The sequence below is a fragment of the Serpula lacrymans genome (genome assembly GCF_000218685.1).
Source record: "Serpula lacrymans var. lacrymans S7.9 unplaced genomic scaffold SERLAscaffold_1, whole genome shotgun sequence".
Taxonomy (NCBI): domain Eukaryota; kingdom Fungi; phylum Basidiomycota; class Agaricomycetes; order Boletales; family Serpulaceae; genus Serpula; species Serpula lacrymans.
This window is the reverse complement of record NW_006763290.1, coordinates 3,595,284-3,609,393: the sequence shown is the minus strand read 5'-3', so window position 1 is coordinate 3,609,393 and position 14,110 is coordinate 3,595,284. Positions and strand designations below refer to the sequence as shown.

At 42.8% G+C, this 14,110-nt stretch overlaps 2 protein-coding genes across 2 annotated transcripts; both read right to left on the bottom strand.

Annotated features, from left to right (window-relative positions):
- Positions 1 to 6,779: 6,779 nt before the first annotated feature.
- On the bottom strand, positions 6,780 to 7,211 carry SERLADRAFT_432343 (uncharacterized protein; the record flags this gene model as incomplete). Its single annotated transcript, XM_007312550.1, has 1 exon — positions 6,780 to 7,211. One exon carries the CDS (start codon positions 7,209 to 7,211, stop codon positions 6,780 to 6,782), a length of 432 nt encoding a protein of 143 aa, XP_007312612.1.
- A 78-nt stretch (positions 7,212 to 7,289) lies between these two features.
- SERLADRAFT_432342 (uncharacterized protein) lies at positions 7,290 to 8,048 on the bottom strand (the record flags this gene model as incomplete). The annotated part of the gene is made up of 1 exon (XM_007312549.1): positions 7,290 to 8,048. The coding sequence occupies one exon, from the start codon at positions 8,046 to 8,048 to the stop codon at positions 7,290 to 7,292; it is 759 nt and encodes a 252-aa protein (XP_007312611.1).
- Between the last annotated feature and the right edge of the window lie 6,062 nt (positions 8,049 to 14,110).

Genomic DNA, 14,110 nt, shown 5'->3' with positions numbered 1-14,110 from the left:
GTTTAAGATTTGTATAACCTTGGCCATATAGCTCAATTGGTAGAGCAGCTGGCATGTATCCAGAAGGTTCCAGGTTTAATCCCTGGTCTGGTCAATATCCAATTTTATCAGGAGTTTCCTCCATTCTTTGTATTTGTTTGGCGGCAACCCTGAAATATGAAATTTATCTACTAGCATATAGTCCATATTTTACTTAAGCAAGGTAGTTAGGATTATTTTATTCTTGTACCCTGCTTTCCCCCTCAAGCTGTCAAATTCTGAAAAAATATCTCTCGCTGTTTTGCTTCTCTGTTTGAGTTGTATGATCCACTTTCAAGCTTTTTTTTCTTTGTAGTTGCTTTTGAAGGTTTTTTACAACCTTTCTCCAAAAATAGCCTATCTTTGATATTGTTCCCGTTTCATTGATGAGGTTATAGACATTTTTTCTTCTAGCCACTTGCTTCTAAAGCTTACAGCTGTCCCTTCTTTCATGTATGATAACACAAAGGCTACCTTTTGTTTCTCATCTCGAAAGTAAACCAGATCTTCTTTGAAGTGTAATGACACATGCTCCATAAAGCTTCTATACTCTGTTTGATCTCCATTGAACGTAGGAGGATTATCCAGGGCACTCCTAGTTCTCTTCTCTTTTCCTTGTCCTTTTTTGATTTTCTCGGAATTGATAGCAAGTTGGTGCTCCCACAATCCTCAATACTCTGCTACTTCCTCCTTTGCTCTTTGTGCTGCTCTGTGGGCTATTATTCACCCCTCTCTTTCTCTTTTGGTCATTTTTGTTACCCTCCTAGCAACTTCTGCTTCTATCATGTGCTGTATCTATTCTTGGATCTCTTGTGTCAGCCTGGCTGGCACCGCTGGCCATGTCTGACTTGGTCCAGCTTCTGGAAATGCCCTGGTTAGGTCTGCCATGCTGTTTGTCAATGTGTCGGATGATAGTCCTTGCTGATATTGTGTGAAATTGGCACAAATTGAGTGTGACAGGTTTGGGGTTTTTTTGTTTGATTTAGGGGGTAGGTGATTGTGCAGATATGGATTGAATAGATGCTATTTTTGGTGGTGTAAAATCTCCACACCAGATATAAGGCAATAAATAAATCTTGTTCTGTAGTTATCCAAGCTGAAATATCATTTCTGCGCATACACAGGAGTTCATCAATAATAAACCAGGGCAATACATCACTGTGAAGTTTGTAGATACCATCTTTCTCTTTCAATAATTGGGTCCTCTTCTGTCCCAAACTTTTGTGTACGTAAAATTTGATATAAGGTGTAATACAAAAGGTAGATTAAAGTATTATAATAAATTTTGGGTCCAAACAGTTGTCCCAATTTGATCCACTTAATAAGCTGTCAATCCCTCTCCTGATTGGCAGACACAAGTGCGCAGCTATAACAATACCCCTAAATTTGATAGACTCACAGCTAGATACTCAAGAAGATGTAGTCATGAAGTAGTGAGTTGGTAGGCTCAAAGTTAAGAGAGAGTTGGTTGATGGCATTCAACAGAAGGACTTATTAAGGAGCCTCTAAATACATGTGGTACTGTACAATTTAATATAAATAATGGTAAATATTCTATGGTGTTCCATTGTATTCTATATGATATCACCACTGAGTAAGTGAATATATGGTGTCATAGCACATAACAAGTCACATGTTGAGTCTAGACACCAGTCAGGTGATGTGTCACATGGTCAGTCACATGACTTGTAAAAGTAAAAGTCCAAAAAAAAAGTAAAAAAAGTAAAAAAAAAGTAAAAATAGATGCCAAAAATGCTGTCTTAACAGCGGCCTGGTCAGAGGTAAACAAAGAATGAAACTATTTAAAACTCTATTTAAACTTCACTTGGTTCCACACCAGGTAAAGTTGTAGCTAGGGGAATGGGAGTGAGAGGGATTTCCTCAAGAGATTTGACGTCTCTTAGGAGAATAAGACAATGGGAGAATGGGAAGTGGGCTGGTAGGGGTTAAAGTTAAAGATGTTAGAGTTGTGTATAAAAGATATGAGACAATAAATAGGGTGGATACAACAAAGAATAGGATTATGGTAATGAGTGTAGCTGTTGTTATGATCATAGACAATGCTTGACTGAAGCTGTTGATTGTGTGAGAATCCTGACTCTTATGCCAAACTAACAGAAAGTCAAGAGCTCTAATCACAAGCAGGGTCTTAGGAAGTGATTAAAGAGTTATTCAAGAGTTAGGAAATATGTACAGGAAGGTAGCTGGTATATATACTAGATAACACATGTTAGTGGTGGGGGCTGACTAAGCTACGTACATAAGGCATAAGGCAATTGGTAAGTGTCTTAGTAAGTAACTATTATATTGGTCACATGATTAATCATATTGTTAGCTATAGAAACATCATAGTTACTCTATAATACACATATACTATTGTCTTTCTTTTCTCTCTAACTAGAACATGCTGATTGCCTGTTCTACTTTGTGCTTTTTTTACTGTTTATATAATAGTCACTTACTGAGCTTTTCTCTCAATAGTTCTCAACTCAACAGGTTATGAGCCCTACGCGAGAGATATGAACAGATTATGTAATTTAATGGGCACATTGGCCAAAGGCTAGATCAGGCTAGACCTTGTGGGGGCGTATTGGAATTGTCAAAGTCAAAGCCTGGGCCTTGTTAGACAACATTGTTCAATTGAGTGTTGATATCCAAGGGCTGGTAGCTCAGTTGGTTAGAGAACCACTATATATAGGCAGGACGTCCTGGATTCAATCCCTGGCTGGTTCAATTTACTTTTTTGTACTCTCTGAGTCCACTGTGGATTATTACAGGTTATGAGTCCAGCTAGCTTACCAGATAATTTGTTACAATACACAATTTTTGGACCTTTAAATTTCATTCTCCTCTTTAAACTTCTTCTATAGTTTTCAAACACTGTGCCATATGGCGATTGTTACAATTGACGTACCAGTACCTACTTACGCTTCACTTTTTGCACTTTTACTTTTATTTTTCCAAGTCACATAACCAGTCATGTGACCATTTACTTTACTTTACATTTTTGACTTTTCATAGTCACATGACCAAGTCATGTGACACAACACCTGACCAATGTCTAGACTCATCATGTGACCGGTCATATGCTAAACATCGGACTTTAAACTTTATTTACAACTGTACAGTACCTCATGTATTTTAGTATATATACAGGAGCAATACATGGGGAAGGACTCAGCGAGTCCTCCTGTTGTCTAGCACAACAAACCCGTTGAAACCTGAGGGGTGATCCCTCCTTCTCTCTTCTCTTTTGCTTGTCTGAGTTGTGCGCCAGAGTAAGAAACTCTTGGTTGTTATAGCACTTTCCATTTTGTTCAAACTCCACCTTCTCGCGCTGCCTTTCTTTATTTTTAACTACAAGTATCTCATGCAGTGGAGCTGGTCACAAGGGCTGTGCCTCATGTCATCATCAGCCACTGCCTTCATCAACTGTATAGTACACATGTACAAACAACCTGTAGTAGTATATATACCCCAATAGATCAAGGAGACTCCTCAGTGAGTCCTCCTGTTGTTTACCCACAACAAACTCGGTCCTATTTAAAGGGTAACCACTCCCCTCACTTCTTTATAGCTTTGTCTGAGTTGTGCGCCAGAGTATACAAACTCCTGGTTGTAATAATAATTCCTCTACCACCACTTTAACTGTACCCAAACTAGCCAAGGATGGCTCAAACTGGGTTACATCCAAGTCATGCATAGCAATTGCCGTCAGCGCTCAAGGCCTTTCAAGGCATTTGTCCGGAACTGCCAACAAACCACCTCCCCTCAAATACACTAGAGACCCTTATGGTGTTGCAACAAAATCCAACGGCTGTTACGATAACACAATTTTTGGACCTTTCCTTTAATTTTCATTCTCCGCTTTAACCTTTTACTATAGTTCACACTCTGTGCCATGCGGCACTTTCCTTTTCGTTCTAACTCCACCTTCTCGCGCAGCGCTGCCTTTAGTCTTCTTTAGACACAAACTCCCTCACACAGTGGAGCTGGTCACACGGGCTGTGCCCTCTGACATCATCAGCCACTATTTTTATCAACTGTACAGTACATAGGTACAAACAATCTGTATTAGTATAAATACCCCAATAGATCAAGGAGACTCCTCAGCAAGTCCTCCTGTTGTTAACCAACAAACTCTCTGCAGCCTAAGGGGTAACCACTCTCTATTCACTACCTTTATAGTGTGTTCCTGTGTGCGCCAGAGTAACTAACTCTTGGTTGTTACAGCAAGTAGAGAACTTGGGAGTAAACTCAAGGATTTTGGTTGAGGAGTAAAGCGGGTAAATCAAGTAATAGAAAGCTAAAAAACTATACATGAGATGTGTAGGGTTTATATAGCTAACCATCTGTCCCTCAGATCGAAAGAGGAATAAACAAAAAGTGGTCTGAGGAATAAATCAACCAATAAGAAAAAAGAATAACTATCGTACAACTTTGAATGATTAATCAGCAGGTGAGAGAGTTGTACTAATAATAGGTGTTGTCATGCCTGTTCAGGAACCGTATCCTCATGATGAAGTATGATCCTGACTAAAGCGTCTATTAGTATATCCAGGCACTGATGGGACTTGGAGCTGGTTGGCAAGATGCCTACTACCAGTCCCTACCCATTGTGCTGGCTAGCTGGGAGCAATACCCAGTCTCTGATCTGTGATATAAAGTGGTAGCAATGGTTGAGAAAGCCTGTGAGGGCTATGAGAAGTAAAATAGCAAACAATACCTCTAGCCCCAGAGCTGGAGGTATAATGGGAAAAGTGTTTGAGAACCAAGACATAGAGAAGATAAGAAAATAATAAAATGGTCCTTACAATATGCTCAAATACTCTGGTAATGGCCCACATTAGTTCTGCTAGATAGGCTTTGGTATTGCTGGTTTAGGCATGCAATATAAGCACCACAAGTTAGATCCTCATTTGTTGTATTATCATTACTTGAATTTTATGATTAAACTATTAATTACTTTGAGCTAATCTAGTTGGATTTGGATTGCTTTAATTGCAATAATAGTACTATAAATGCAGCACAGTGGTTTCTATGCCAATATATTGTGCATTATTTGCCACAAATGCTATATTTGGTCTATTACCCAATCACACTCAAGTTTATCCAGTTATAGTAAAATCATGTTTTCCTGATGTATCTGCAAGATATGAGAAGCCGAGAATCTTGCAGTGGCTGCAAAGGAAGTCTGCAAGATTGGTAGGGCTGTGGAGCTCTACAACATGCAATTCAGTGGCGCGTCCACATGCCCAAAAAAAATTATTCCTATCCCCAGAAGCGCCCTGGGTCATTGAACCAACATCAAAATCACTCTCACGGTTCAAGCTGTTTGGGCTGCATCCAGGGCAGGGTGCTCCTATGGATATTGGCACGGTCTAGGGCAGACAGATGCACAGATTCTAGGGCAACTGCTACAATTGTAGCCAAGGGGGACACATGTCCCAAGGTTGTAGAAATGGGGTACAGGCCGCCAAAAATCAAAACAAAGGGTGGCAGGTGAGCCAAATAGAAAATGAGCAGCTGCATGATTGGCTCAATACTTTAGCCGGTTGTTTGTATGATGGGATCGGAACCTTGTTTTATGGCTAACAGGTCGCTGAAATGAAGGCTTAAGAAAAACAATTTGGAGCTTAGGTCACTTGAGTGCCTTCACTCCCCAAAACAATGAAGTAAACCAGAACAAGGGCCCTACTCTAGTGCGTTGCATGGGCAATGAAGGAAAAGGGGTGGCTCCCCATTTTGTAAATAAACCTCTTAATTTATTATCAGAAGTATGTACTTGTATACAAAATGTGATTATAATATTTGTGGTACTGCCTCTGCACCAGCATCTCCCCAGGGGTGCACTCCGGCGGGGCAGATGCTAGGGTGCTTGATTCTGGTAAAAATAAAAATAAAAATATAAGAAATACAAAACACTGTAGGAATTGACTTGTATGAGCCCAATGTCGACTACAAGGTAGGCACCATTCAAGGTTACAAGGTTGTACCTCCCCAGAATGGGTGTAGAACCTGGAAAAAGCAAAAACGAGGCTGCTGGGAACATGGTCAAAGACATGAAGTCTGTCTTAGACAAAATGCACAATGTGCTATTCAAAACTGCAGAGCAGATGAAAGACAGGGCAGAGCATAGACACTTTAAAGCCTCTGATTACAAGGTCAACAACCTGGTCTGGTTAGACACCTACCACTTAAAATTAAAAAATCAGCAGTCTAGAAAACTGACCAAAAAGTGGATTGGCCCTTACCGGATTAAAGAAGTCAAACCCAATACAGTGAAGCTAGAGCTCCCAAAACAAATGAAGGTAGTACCCACTGTTACGCACAAAGTGCTTAACAAAGTCTGAGGGTTCGTCGAGGTTTTATAAAGAGACTTATCCGAAGACAAGTTCGAGAACGTAGTTCTGAGTGGAGGTCTTCCAACGAGAGTTGGTCTTCTTCTGAGTAGAAGTCTGATCTTAGGAGTCTAGCTTTGTAAGCGTAAACTGCGTAGAATTGTATTAGAGAATACTACTGCTGTTACATGGTATTTATAATGGAAAGGAATCGGTGATGGGAGTTAGGTCCTATCTAGGGCAGGTCCGTCTGTTGAGGACTAAGTACTATAATAGGTACTGTGAATGCGAGAGGAACGGAAGTGTACGTGAAGGAAATGAGTCATCGGTCCGATGGTATAACCGATGAGTAAAAAGAAATGAGTAGTCCTTAAATGTCCAATAGAGATCGTAACATTACCCCCTTACTTGCTCCGAGTTTCACCGAAATTCGGTACCTTTGCTGTCCATATTGTAACTGTTGTCGTAGCTGACATCTCCATGTAATCCTTCCATCAGAATCCTATCCTCGTCTTCCCTGCGGATGGGACACCAATTGAAACTACGTCCCGGTGCATGACGGTCACAGTCGGGGCAATAGTAGGCTTCGCAATAGTATGTGCGATCATCGCTCCAACCGCAGTTTTGGCAGTATGGAGCGTTGTTACGAACACCTTTATGGTATCTTCGTCGGGTGTTGGATGAGGTGTCGGATTGGGGAGTGGTTGGATCGTCATCTCCCAGGTTGTACGTTCCTGTGTACAACTGATCAATCATGGCTGCATTGTCATCTACGTTGATTGGGTTAGAGGGAGAGCCAGTCTCAGGCCTGTGCATTGTGCCAGGCGGACTGTCTTTCTGTCCCTTCGACATACGAGACTGCCGTTTTGATGGAGTTCTGGCGGCGGGGATCTGGAGTATCACCTCTTTCCGGCCGCGTCGGGCTCCTCGTCAGTTCGTCAGGCAACGGGTTTGGGCGTTTGGCACTGGTCGAGGTGGAGATGATGGGGGAGACGGTGGTTTTGGGTTCGACCCAATGGAACAGGGACTGGAGTGGCTCGACTCTTGTGAGATCGGGCTGGTTGGGATGGTGGGAATATATTTTTCCTCCGATGGGATGGGCGTAGGTCGATGGGTGATGATGTGGTAAGTGCGCTCCGGGGTAACACTGGTCTGGTCTGGGTGCGACAGGGACCGTGGAGGAGTACTCGTACAACCGTCTTGCTCTATCCGCGTGCGAGCTTCGTTTAGCAATGTCCTCCCGCCTGATTCCAAATATTCCTTTGCCGAGTCCATCTGCCCATTTAAGGAGCTCATCCTCAAGCGTCGTTCCAAAGATTCCAAAACTAACTTTTCCATCCGGAGTGCCCGACAGATACTCAAGTCCTGACTGTTGAGCCACAAATGCTTGCTTTCCAACGAATGTATTGAGTCTATGGCTTTTAGGAGTTCGTCAGCTATGAGGTCTATGGCAAGGAAGGTATGCATGGAAGAAAGAGCGTGATACGCATGGGGGCAGCATTTTTCGGTCTCGTAAAAGAGATAGGTATAGGCGTCTTTTGCTGACATTAATTCTATGGCGTCAGTGACGTCGGCTTGGTTGTGTCGTTGCCCACGGGCAAAAGACACTTGTTCGTCGGCTAGCAAGTTGGCATCGCCGGGTATCAAGTAGGTGGTGATAGGGAAGCCGGTGGAGTTAGAAGTAGACATGTTTTGTGTTGAGAGACAGAGGATTGTTGGTAGTGGGGTGATTGTCTCTTCAACGCAGCTTGTGGTCCTTCTTATAGGCTTCCAATATCTCCGCAGCATTGGTTAAATGTTCTTCCAGTTCCCATGAGTTTTCGGAATGAGGGTAATGGCGCCATTTAATCAGGTAGCGGCGCCCGCATTTCCAGGGTTTGTGTCTAAGAATACTTTCTACTTTGTATTCCTCTTCTTCGTTGACCAGGTCAGGTGGTGGTCGGATAAAGTTCGGGCCGTGAGTGTTGGTTTCCGTATACGGCGTGAGAAGGGATGCGTGGAAAACATTGTGTATCCTCCAATGGGGAGGCAGGGATAGTCGGTAGTTCACCGGGGAAATCTTTTCTTGGATGCGGAAAGGTCTGATGCATTTCATGTTGAACTTCTTGTATTTGGTGGCTTTTTCTCGCAGGTTGGTGTTTTCTAACCACACCTTTTGTCCTTCGGAGAATTGCGTGAACTTTCCGTTGTTTTGTTTCATCATCTTGCTTCTCGCGAGTTCGTGTGCTTTTAGGGCATTTTCCCTTGCCCTAAGTAGTTTGGATAATCATTTTTCAACTGATGGGATATACGTGGATCTGTGTTTAGTCGGGATTCCTCTGGGTTTATATCCCATGAGGAGGTAGAATGGTGATTGGTTGTTTGTGGAGTGTGGTCTTTGATTGTGACAGAATTCGGCGGTAGTAAGGTATTTTGCCCAGCTGTGTGGTTGGTTCTGGCAAAATATGCGGAGGTAGATCTCCAGTTCTTGATTGGATCGTTCTGTTTGTCCATCCGTCTGGGGATGATATGCAGAGGAGAGTGCGGTTTCAATGTTCAGGAGTTTGTGGAGTTCTTTGGATACTTCAGAGGCGAACTGTGGTCCCCTGTCAGATATGAGTTTATCGTGCAATCCGAATCATTTGAAGATGGAATCGTGAAAGATTCGTGCGGTTTTGAGTGCGTCGATGGTTATATGACAAGGTGAGAGGATTACCCCCTTACTAAGTCCTTGGTCTACCATGACCATTATACTGTCGTATCCTGAAGATTCTGGTAAATCAGTTATGAAGTCTACAGATAGGTACTTCATTAGTTCTGCGGTTTTTGGGGTCTGGTTTGGGATTAATGGTACGGTGGTGGGATGCGTGTTTACTTTCGCTTGTTGACAAGTTGCGCATCCTTTCACGTATTCTTCCACTTGTTTCATCATTCCTGGCCACCAATAGGCCTTTTTGATCAACTGGTAGGTTTTGAGCCTTCCTGGGTGTCCTGCGGACAGGGAATTGTGGTGATCTTTGATGATCGTCTTTTGTTCTTCTACTTCGTCAATCAGTAATTTATTCTGATAAAAGAACTGTCCTTCTTCTTTTCTCCAATCGTCTTTCTTCGTTCTTCCTGGATAATTATCGTTTGTGAGCATGGCTTGCTCGACTGTGTTTTTAACCGTTCGTGTGTGATACAGGAACACTGAGGCGGGTATCATTGGCGTGTCATCATCATCTCCTTCTGTTTCGACGTATAAATCAGGTCTTTTTGAGAGTGCGTCGGGTACCACCATGTGGGTTCCTGGTACATGCTCCAAGGTGTAATTGTATTGTGACAGTTCCAGCTGCCATCTTCTTTGTCGTGGTGTGAGTTTCCTGGCTTCTTGCCAGTACGTCAGGTTTTTGTGATCTGTCAGGATTTGGATCATGTGGGGGCTTCCCAAAAGTAAGTGTTTCCACTCTTTTAAAGCTCTCATTACCGCTAATAACTCTTTGTCGTAGATCTGATAGTTCTTCTCGGCGGGGGATAGAGTTTTGGAGAAAAATGCACATGGGTGCCATTGTCCTTGGTCATCAAGTTGCATTAATACAGCTCCTGTGGCGTGTTTGCTGGCGTCTGCAGCAATCTTTGACGGTTTCGAGGAGTTGGGAATTTGTGTTACGGGGGATTCGAGGAATTTTTGTTTCATTAATTTGAAAGTGTCATCTTCAGTTTGGGTCCAGTTCCACTTCCTATTCTTTTCTAGTAAGACATTCAAGGGTCTGGCAAGGTCAGAGTAATGACCAATAAACTTCCTGTAGAAGTTTCCATAACCTAAAAACTTCCTTACGCCTTTGGTGTCTTTCGGGATTGGCCAATCGCGGATTCCAGCAAGTTTGGCTGGATCCATTGATACCTGATTGTGGGAAACAATCATTCCCAAGTATTCGATGGTTTCTGCCTTGAAGGTGCATTTTTCTAGTTTTAGAAATAGATCGTTATCGCGTAGTCTTTGTAGAACCTGTTCCGTTCGGAGTCGGAGTCTTTCGATGTTGGTGTCAAAGATGAGGATGTCATCCATGTATATGATCATCCAACCTTCATCGATGTAGTCTTTGAATTTGTCGTTCATCAGCCTTTGGAATGTTGCCGGTGAATTGCACATGCCGAAGAACATGACCGTTGGTTTGAACACTCCCTTGCTGGTTTTAAACGCAGCTTTCCATTCGTCTCCTTTTTTTATCCTTACATTGTTGTATCCCCAACGTAGATCTAGTTTCGTAAAGATGGTGGCTCCTTTCAATTTTTTGATGAGGTCGGGTATCAGGGGTAGTGGATAGGGGTCTTTCACAGTATGTGCGTTCAGTTTTCTGTAATCTTGGCACGGTTGGAGTGATCCATCCTTTTTGCCTATGAAGAAGAAGGGGGACACCTGTGGCGACTTGCTCGGCCTGATGTATCCCTTTCTGTAGTTTTCCGTTGAGAATTCTGTTACTGCTTCGTCTTCCTTTGGTGCCAATGGGTACAATTTGCAATCTGTTGGTACAAATTCTGGTTTCATGTTGATTGCATAATCATATTCCCGTCGCTTGGGGAGTTTTTCCGACTTCTTTTGTCAAAGACGTCCGAATACCCTTTATATTTATCCGGGAGGTTATGCTCCTTCTTTTCTCCGTGTATTTGCGCGTGTTCCATTGCAGAGTTGATCTTTAATTGAATTGTGGTTCGAGGATAGGGTGTTTGGTCGGATACGTATCTATGAATGGTTTCATACACGTCTTCGTTTACTGCTGTTGTCCTGATTTTTGTTTCCGTGGTTGTTTGGTTCATCCTGATGGAGTGTTTGTCCGAGTTTGGTAATTCCTTATCTTTCCAGTTAATGACAGGATTGACTTTTCGTAACCAGGGAAATCTAATACATCTTCTCCGTCTAGTCCGGTCAATAGGAACTTTGTGAACCTGTTTTGTCCTCCTGCATCTATCCTCTGATAGGTGCAATGCATAATTTTTCCGTTTTTGTTCGTGGTTCCGTCAACATTTTTACATGTTATAGGAGTTGGGAGTTTTTGGAGGGGGAGTCGGTGTCTGATGGCGAATTTGGTGTCCATGAAGTCATCTGTAGCTCCTGAATTTATCAGGGCTTTGGTTCCGATGGTTTTCTGTTTCAACGAGCAATCGATTCATAAAGAGTTGGCGTTGATTGTTGCTATTGTTACAGTTGCCATTTTCGACAGTACTAACATCGGGGTAGTCTATCGTTTCAAAAACCCTCGTCTTCCAACTCTTTCATTGCCTCTGTTCTTTGATCTTCTCCCAACTCCCTCCACATCCTCATGATGTTTTGGACCTTATCTTCTTCCACCACTGTTTTGGTGTCATCTTCCGTTTCGGTTTGACGTACCTTTCTTTCGGGAGTTTTTCCTTTGTTCCTACAATTCCTTCCTATGTGTCCTTTCTCGTTACATATGAAGCATCTTCCCTCTTTCCTCCTTGATTCTTCTTCGTCTTTGGTTAATCTTCTGGTGCTGGTGGATGGTCCACTTTTGCAGTTTCTGTTGTTCTGTCTTTCTTTGTTTCTGGCGCCCCACGCTCCTTCCGAGATAGCGTTGGAACTGATCCAGTTAGCGTCTAGGTTTGCTACTGTGCTCATCCAGTCTTTGATGGTGAGTAGTTCCTTTCCGGTGAGTGCCCCACGAAGGAGGGGTGGCCAAATAGCCTTTTGATAAACCATAATCATGGCTTCGTTGTTGATGCCGCTTTTCCCAGCATCTAGCATGAACCTTGAGTTAAACGCTACTGCATTTTCTCCTTGTTCCATCTTCATTTTCATCAAGGCGGCTGAGGCCGTTCCTTTGACATTTGCCGTTCTGAAACTGGCTGTGAAGGTTTTCATGAAGTCTGCCCATGTGGGGTAGGCATTCTTCTCTTTGTATTCGGTCATCTTGGCTTCGCTCCATGAGGCGGCATTGCCGTCCTTCATGTAGCTGAGGGTCACATATACCTTTTTCTTGTCGGAGTTGTAGATGGTGTCGTTGATATCAAAGTGTAGATCGGTGGACAATATCCACCTTTGGGCTTTATCTGGGGTTCCATCGAAGTCATCAATTTTCCCGATCATTGTGGGTTTGGGGGCTGCAGCGTTAGACATGGTGTGTGGTGGTGGGATGTGGGATGGAGCAGGTGCGGCGGGGAGTATCTGTGGAGTGGGAGGTGGTACCGGGTCGCCGCCTGCTGCAAACTCTTCAAAGTTGTTCTCGTCGTAGAGGTTTTCTACGGTTACTGGGGGTTTGTGTTGTGTTGTGGGCAGTAGCTGTGGGTGGCTTCCTGCGTAGTACTGTAGCCAACGTGTTCTGGCTTCGTAGAAAGCGTCTGCTTGTTCTCTGGTGTGGAGTTGGGTTACGTCTGGTTGGGGAAAGGGAGGTGGTGCTGCTATCCTTTCTTGTCGGGATGACGTCGGTGGGGTTGTTGTTTGTGGGTTGTCTGAGCTTCCTCTTGCTCTCTGGGATCTGGTTGTTGGTCGTTGCGACGTCTTGTCGACTTTTTCTTCCCAAACCTAAATAGGTGGGACTTCTGGTTAGAATACGATTCTTTTGTTACGCACGAAGTGCTTAACAAAGTCTGAGGGTTCGTCGAGGTTTTATAAAGAGACTTATCCGAAGACAAGTTCGAGAACGTAGTTCTGAGTGGAGGTCTTCCAACGAGAGTTGGTCTTCTTCTGAGTAGAAGTCTGATCTTAGGAGTCTAGCTTTGTAAGCGTAAACTGCGTAGAATTGTATTAGAGAATACTACTGCTGTTACATGGTATTTATAATGGAAAGGAATTGGTGATAGGAGTTAGGTCCTATCTAGGGCAGGTCCGTCTGTTGAGGACTAAGTACTATAATAGGTACTGTGAATGCGAGAGGAACGGAAGTGTACGTGAAGGAAATGAGTCATCGGTCCGATGGTATAACCGATGAGTAAAAAGAAATGAGTAGTCCTTAAATGTCCAATAGAGATCGTAACACCCATAGTTAATATTAGCTAGGTGATACTCTACAAAGGACTGCTGCCGGGACAGTGCATAGACCAGCCCAGACTGGTTGTAGTCACCCAGGAAGGTGAAGAAGAGTTAAAAGTCAAACAGGTGGTGGATGCATACTTGATATATGAGAAATTAGAATTCCTGGCCTCTAGAAGGGCTATGGAGCATCAGGAAAAACCCTTTTGCTATATAGCCACCACCTATATATATAAATGCATTCATAGAAACTATAGTACCACAGTAGTAGGCAAAATTTTAACCAAGGGGAGAAGTATCTATAATTCCCTCAAACTCTGGATTAATCTAACAAACTTGTTCAATAATAGAAAGAGGCCAGAAGTGTTTGGAGTCAAGTATATTATTATAGGCAAGATACTATAAGTGCTCTTCTAGCCTATAGCAGCCTACATAGCTCCCATAGCTGTAAAGGTCATAGTTATAATATAGTTCCAGGTGCTTAAAAGGGCTCATAAATCATACAGTATTAATTATTTATGTAGCCTGTATTAGTGAAATAGTAGTTTGTATCCCTGATACTCACTACATATAACACCTGTATAATACATTTATAAGCTCTCATGGTGTAGTGGATAAATGTGATGTGTGGCTATAGGTTGCTTAGTTACCCAAAAGCTGAGTAGCAATAGCAGGGTTGAGAGTTTAAATCCTGTCTGTGTTAATTTATTTTATTAGCCACACAACAATTTCCAACATCTATAAGAGCATTTACAGAGCTATATAAGGCTCTATAGATGGCAGAGGTTCTATAACAGGTTTGACC